Genomic DNA, 7,470 nt, shown 5'->3' with positions numbered 1-7,470 from the left:
AAGAGCGTCCTTCCAGGCCTTCAGACAGGTACTCCAGATCCTAAAGTATGAAAAAAAGTGACATGTTTATGCAACTTTTACTGTTCATCATGCTATTCTGATGTACAGAATTTGACTTTCAACAGAAAACACAATTATTTAAAGTTGCATTTTGAGATAGGTATGTAACGCAGAGATTCATTCAAAATGCTTTTCAAAAGTAAGTGCCACGATTCAGTTCTTCAGTAACTCTGAATATACATTTCACTCATTTAAGAATTACACAGTAATACTGGGGCAGGTCAGCGTTTGGAACTCACTGTAGAAAAAGAACTATAGGGACGAATACACAGATATCACAGGAGCTTAGTAACGTTTATAGATAGTGGACTGCTTTTAACAAAGAATTGACAGTATTTCTAGGAAACCCACTTTGATAAAGCAAAATTGGAATCTAAAACCATTAAGTTTTAAAAATCAAGTAGAAAAAGGTCCTTTGACACCTCTTTGGTATTTTCAACACTAACTTTATTATATTTTGAAATAATGGAGGTGTTTTAAGTATTATTTTAAAAAATTAATTCAAAGTAGGGTTATTTTGCAAAGCAGTTAATGTTGAGAACAATTTCTAGACCTTTATAAAATGCTCACATTTCAGCATCTATTAACCAGCTGTGTTCTAAAGATTTCACAGTGCAATGGCAAACTTTTGACGAGAGAATAGAGACTTGAAGGAAGAACTGGCCATAAGGCCAATTTTTCCTGGCAAAGATAGGACAGTTTAGGTTCCTAAACTGGGAAAATATCAAGGGATCAGGGGAGGCTAAAGTACTCCAAACATCTCTAGCCAAAAGCTTAGGCAACTTACTCTCCTACCAAAAATATAAACCTTGAGACTTAAGGTCAACATTACATGCAAACAGCACAGCACTAAAACAAAACAAACAAAAAAACCCCACAAAACCCAAACCCTAAATCCAAACAACTTCTGCTTCCCCACTACAAACACATATGCGTGTTTGAGGTTCAAATAAATTAGTCACAGAGGCAATACAGTTAGTGATAGCATTGCGAGTAATCCATCAGGAGTATCGCGAGCAGAAAACAACGATAACATGGCAAACAAAGGGGAGGTAACACGGCAACGATAACATGGCAAAGAGGGGAGAAAAGTAATAGACAAGATTTAACTAATCAAATCAGACAGAAAAATTGGATGTATGTGAAGATAACAAATAAGCACGAGAGCAATTGTGAGCTCAACGCAAACACTGCTCAGAAAAGAAAAGTGGGTTGTATTTATAGTGGATATGTGTCCCTAAGGTTACTAAAACTGAATTTGTAATGAGAATTGTACCATTTAGGAATTTTTAAACTTGAAGTATGTTAGCAGCATGTGTTCTTTAATGATAGTTCCCAGACATCCTAGGACATGAAAGCTGAAATTCCTGCATCCTGACTAAGTGCTGTTTTAGACACTTCCAGCAAATAGTTAAGAACACAACAAAGAGCAGACTGTAAAACCAAAAAACACCACAAACAAAAAGCCCTCAAGAACGACAAAACCCACCACACACCCCAGCACTGGATCTAATGGTCATGAGTGGTTTCTATTTAAATTAACAGAATAACGAAATAAGTTACTAATGCATTAGAAATGCCATTACGTATAGTTCTTCACAATGCAATCCGCAGGATTTTTTTGCATAAGCGGTTCTTAAAATGCATTGCTTTTCATCTGAAGTGCCCTACATACCATTTGTTACAAGCCACTGAAGAAGATATATACAGGTAGGAAAAAGAGCGGTCAAGACAGAAAGCTAGTTGTTTGAGGCTGCACAGTTACTGAGCTTTACTGTGATCTAATTCTTTGTGGGTTGAGAACATCAAGCTTTTCTTGTCTATGGAACTACTAGTGTAAGTTGCGAAAGCAATTTAAACAGTATCATTAAAGAAAGCCTACTGCTGCATAGTCCAGCTTGCAGTAGGAAAAGAGCTTGACAAGAGGGCAACCAAAGCTTACTTGATCAACAATGGAAAGATGTCGAGCTTCTTCTAATTTTGTATGTAGAACAGGATTTGGGTGTATAGCTTCAGGAGATAAATATGGCCTGTATCCAGACAGCAGGTAAGAAAGACAAATTCCTGAAGGTCCATTTCCTATTAAAGAAAGAAGTTACAGCTTTAGTAAAAATGTCAATAATGTAGAGTTTGTCAGTCACTAAATAAGCAGCAACAAAATCATACTAACATAGGATAATGCGATACTGTCCTGATTCAAAGCAGCTTATAAACTTCACAGTAAACCAAATCCTACTATAGGAACTTCCTCCAAATAAACTGAGCAAAATATTTTTCAGATAACACAAAATGTATGTATGAGTGTTTACATTATGAAACAAAATGCATATAAAGGAGTTTCATTACTTAGTTTGTCAAATTCACTATTCTTGTGTGAAAATGGCCCTGTGGATAAGAGCGGGTTTGCCTGCCAATCACAGCGATGTCTATTACTGCCATCTTACAACTCTGCGTTCCCATTTACACTGGGTACTGTAAAACACACAACAGAAAGACAATCTAGAGCACGTGCTCTTCTGGTTTGCCCAAAAAATAAAGGGAAGAAAGAGACAAGCAGAAAGCTGAAAACTGCAAGTCAGATGAGAAGTTACTGACGCAGCACAACAGCAACGCCAAAGCTGGGTGAAGGCAGATGCAGTAGGTAAATGTACAAGACCACATTCATCAGCAACAGTATCAGTTTGAACGCCTTTCTATATCCTTTTATAATTCACTCAGCATTTTATAATTCATATATGTGTGTTACTGCCATTTTAGTAGACTAACTTGTTTTCAAAATGTTATTAAAGGTGTGAAATAGATAGGACCAAAACATTACCATGAGGTAATTATTTCTGTCTATTTGACTGGTATTAAACAAAGTAGTGGACCATATTTATAACACGCAAATGCTGAAGCAACGTTCATGTTACAAAGCCAGATATCAAAAGCTAGGCAAAGCTGAAGTCAGAAAAGAATTACAATGATACAGAATTTTAAAATGTGGCTATGTACTGTGATTTCTATAGCTCCTCTTCCCCATGAACTGAATGAAAAGCACAGTGTTCTCCTAGTGGGGCACTATTCAGTATTTTGCCTTTGTTTTCCATCTAGAGTGTCACACATGGTATTTACCACACACTACTCAAATTTGGGACTAAAGATAAAGTTAAAAATTTATTCATGTTTTTATGTAGCACGCATTGTTAGGGTGTTAGCTCTTCTTACCTTTTCAACTGTTGATCTCAAGAGTTCACCCGTCATTTCCTGTTCTCCATCTCCTTTGCCCACACTAATTCCATAACCTGTTAACAATCCCACTTCCCCAATGACTGTCTCTTCTGCCTTTTCTGATGTCCCAGTCCTTAAATCCCCCATCACTTTGCTGAGACCCTGTTCATTCTCAGTATCTTCCCGCATCGGATCTCTTCTCACTCCTCCACCAGGCTACACTCAGCACTCTGGTCCCCATACAGCATATCCCATACTTTATCACAATGCTGTGCATGGAGACTGGTGACAGCCATGGGCTACAAGAAAATTGTGTAGGCTCACTACAGATGAGTTCTGCAAAGGCTGAGAAATCCTCAATAAACATGTTTTCTCCAAAGGCCTAGAACCCAGATAAGTATCTGAGACTGCACAATGGTTCCTACCAAACAATCTAGCTTTTACACCCAAATATGGAAGCAAAAATAAAGGTATTAAAGTGCCTGTGTACTGTAAGGACTATAAAGCACTGGAAAGGGACTGTCTAGGAAAGCTGTGGATTTCTATTGTTGGCATTTCAAGACAATTAGATCAGAAGTCTGTAATAAAAGGTTGGTGATCCTACCTACATTATTTCCCAAACCACTTTGATTCCTATTTTGTCATTCAAAAAAGAAGACTGTAAAGAATCTTTCAGACAGTGGAAACACTCTTCCTTACTGTCATACTGTTCTAACCTCCCACAGACAGATCAGCATGAGACAGCTGTGTACACAAAAATCCAGGAATTGAAAGCTTAAAACAGGTGCAAGCCCCTCCTGTCACCCATTTGCCACATGAGATGGATGTGAGAGAAAACTTTAGCACTACACTAAAACCATATGTAAAAAGTCATATGAAGCTGTGAAAACACTCTGACAATACCTATAGTTTACAAGCATTCCTATGACTGACTAAATTCTTAACCATTTCGAGAATTGTATCTTGTGCACAGTAAAGAAGTTTGTTTCCTCAAAACGACAAAAAAATCTTCTTGGATTTTTTTTTTCCTACTAGCATGTAAAGGAAGCTGGTCCACAATGGAGATAAAAATGTGTGCCATGTCCAAGGACGCCATGCTCAAGATTATTACTACTGGGTAAGACTAAAAAGAACCAAATTTTGTAACAAAAGTTGTCAAAACAAAGGCTGGCAAGGGCCTTGTGGATATGCTCTCGGGAACACAGAAGATGAAGGTTCAGCTGCGAGGTCTGCAGTTAGACTTGCTATGATTTTCTCAGATAATCCTTGGGGGGGAAAAGAAGAAATCTCTTTATTTACACACAATGCCTGATCGCACTGAGATATTACTAAACTTCAGACATAAAACAATATACACCAAACCCCCTGGCTCTGTTTATTTAAGGAGCAAATAACATTTTGCCTGAATAGAAGTAGAAGCCTCTCCTGATGAACAGTAAACTACAGTACAATCATCTCTGCATTACATATCTAAATTTAAAGCAAATAATCAACTTCAAACATAACAACAGCCTTGATATTTGGATGAAAATCTAAAACATTGTGTTTACACAGTAACGATCAAAACAAGTGCAGAAGCAGAAAGCAATTAGCAGAGAACATCCTCTAGACCTAGAGCTCCAGGACGAAATCCTTCAATCCCACTCACTCAAATGGAATATATCAGTTTCTTCCCAACCTCTTGAAGACACGTACAGCACAGAAGTTACTTGATATTACCACAGTAGCTTGCTTAGTTCTCTACGCAGAACTGCAGTACAATATGCATCTCAAGCTTAGCATCACATCTTAAATTGGGCACCATACAGGAAAAGGGGGATGGTGAAGTTAAAGGAGAATGTAAGTCATTACTCCATCGTTATGTGAACTGCTTACCCGTGTGCCATCTTCTTCTGATTAATAAAATAGCGCAATGAGAAGATGGCAGCACTAGGAAGCTAGAAGTATGTTTAACTCCAGCTATACAGGAATCCCACGGAGAGGATTAGACCTGTACATAGTGTATGAGTAACACATGGGGAGGGAACGACAACTATTTTTGTATTCTTCTGCTACATTATTAAATCATTTTAGATCCCTTTTAAGACTCTTCAAAGAGCTAATGAATTAGTGATAACAGGCTGCCAATGGGGAGGATCAGTTTGTTAAGCATCTCAAACATTTGGGCAACGTATTTGTTTTTCAAGGAGAAATAGTCAAGGCAGCTGTGATTGGTGTCAGCACATAGAAGGGCGCTCTAGACAATGTAAGTATTGAGCACAGGTATTTGCATAATGCATATTTGCAAAACTAAACAGAGAAAACTGAGTCATTAACCACATGTCAAAGCTATACGAAGGTTGACAAAATGCCAGAAAACTGCTTCTCCTCAACTGCGATGCAGAACTCAGCAAGTGATTCATGTCTGTCACATCCACATAAATCTATTACAAGAGCACTATTTTAAGCTATTGTGAAGAGAGCTTTGTGAACAGGCACTGTACAGACACCAGTCTTTCAAAGTTGTGGAGATTTACTGTGAGGACACTATGTCGAAACAGCATTCTCTGGAATCTCTGCTTGTTTGCAGGTACAGTTAAAGCCGTTGATTTGCTACAGTCCTGACAGCTTGGGACCAGATTATTGAAAACCTCCTTTACTCCAGATCTTTCCTTTATCCCCTCATCAAGTCACGGCGCTAAGGAGTGGGTGACCAGCTGTTGCTGAAAACCCTCGTCCCAATACAAATCATCCTGGCACTCAATTAAGCTGCGTACCTAAGGAGCCTGCTCCCTCTGCTATCCTGTCATTCAGCAAGATTTTACAAGTACAAGCCTTTAATTTAATCAAGACTACAATTTATTGTTTTAAGGTGGTTGAACTGACTTGGATTCATTTTGGAAAAGATGGGACACTATTCAGACGCTAGTAATGAACAGATACATCAAAGAAAAAAGCCAATTAATGAGAGACTTTAGCATCTAACCAACGTACAGCACACATTTCACTGTAACATCTAACCCCACAAATTTCTGCTGGTGCACCTCAACAACCTCCATGCAATGTGAAGCAGATGTAGCACATTAATCAAACCCTATGTGATCAAAACTAGAATCAAAACAGGTCTTTCAGTAAGACTCACATATCTGTTGCCAAATAACGCGTCCTCTTTTTGTCAAAGCACAATTTGAATTCAAATACATGTCAATAGCAAGTCCCTTAACATAATTTTATGGTACTGTTGTTAATTGTAACAACAGTATTACTCTAATAAACATCTTCCCTGTAAGGATGCTAAGCAACAGTTGTTTAACGATAAATGATTTCATGCAGCAGATCTATAAATCAATGGCAGTGACAGAGAATCTTAAAAAACTCACCTATTATTACTACAGGTAGAGTAAGGAGGGAGTCCCCAGGCAGCACAGTTTCTTCAATCAAAGGCATTCTTTTAACCTTCCTCCCAAGGCTGTCACCGAAATACTGGATGAAGGAATTCAAAAGCTGTCCTTCTGTTTCAGGGTTGCTGTAACTTCTAATTGAGGACAGATGGGAGAAAATAAAATGAAACAGTTGAACTGTCATCGAAACAGTCTCTTCAAAAATAAAGTTGCTGTTGATGCTGTACTTGAAGAGGTACAGAATTGGCAAACCGAGAGCAAAACACATATACTTCATCCTATCTACAAAATTTTACTCGTCAGCACAGCTTTACTAACAGAAGATTTTTTTAGAAGTCTACTTTCTCCTAGAAAGTCTACAGAAGGGTAATAAAAAGGCACAGATGGCTCTGCAGAGATGCAGATTTCCAATTTCAATTTATACAAAGCCAAAGTACAACTAAAAAGCATTATTTTGATCTCACACACAGCAAAGCTCATTTCTCATTATCCTTCTCAAAAGAGGAGAGACGCACACCATCTAGCCAGCTAACAACATTAAGGCCTGCCAAAGGCACAAGGTGCAGCTGAGGTGCAACAGCAACCGTTCGCATCCCTTCCTACCTGCTGAGCAGCACTGACAACTTAGCCTCCACGAATGTCTGTTCGGGTAGAAGTACAGCCTTACTTAAACTAAAGCTGGCAGTGGTGTTAAGATGGAGAAAAGTGTGATCTCTGCAAGCCCAAGACACAGCCCATTTTACACTGTGAAAAGAAAACTCTTTGTGACAGGAATTGCCATGCAGTCAGGTCAGCTACGGCGCAGCAGACTGCTTTCTCC

The 7,470-nt window shown here is 38.5% G+C and overlaps 1 protein-coding gene across 1 annotated transcript in view; it reads right to left on the bottom strand.

Moving 5' to 3' along the window:
• OSGIN2 (oxidative stress induced growth inhibitor family member 2) overlaps positions 1-6,777 on the bottom strand; it is an 11,018-nt gene extending 4,241 nt beyond the window's left edge. The window contains exons 1-3 of the mRNA XM_010134472.1: positions 6,630-6,777; positions 2,003-2,139; positions 6-40 (exon numbers count right to left, since the gene is read on the bottom strand). Coding sequence (XP_010132774.1) covers positions 6-40; positions 2,003-2,139; positions 6,630-6,696 — 239 coding nt within the window. The 5' untranslated portion in view covers positions 6,697-6,777. The remainder of the gene's footprint in view (positions 1-5; positions 41-2,002; positions 2,140-6,629) is intronic.
• Positions 6,778-7,470: the final 693 nt, after the last annotated feature.

The sequence above is a fragment of the Buceros rhinoceros genome, unplaced genomic scaffold, assembly GCF_000710305.1.
Source record: "Buceros rhinoceros silvestris isolate BGI_N320 unplaced genomic scaffold, ASM71030v1 scaffold1994, whole genome shotgun sequence".
In the NCBI taxonomy this organism is placed as follows: domain Eukaryota; kingdom Metazoa; phylum Chordata; class Aves; order Bucerotiformes; family Bucerotidae; genus Buceros; species Buceros rhinoceros.
The sequence above is the reverse complement of the archived record's forward strand: the minus strand, read 5'-3'. Positions and strand labels throughout refer to the sequence as shown.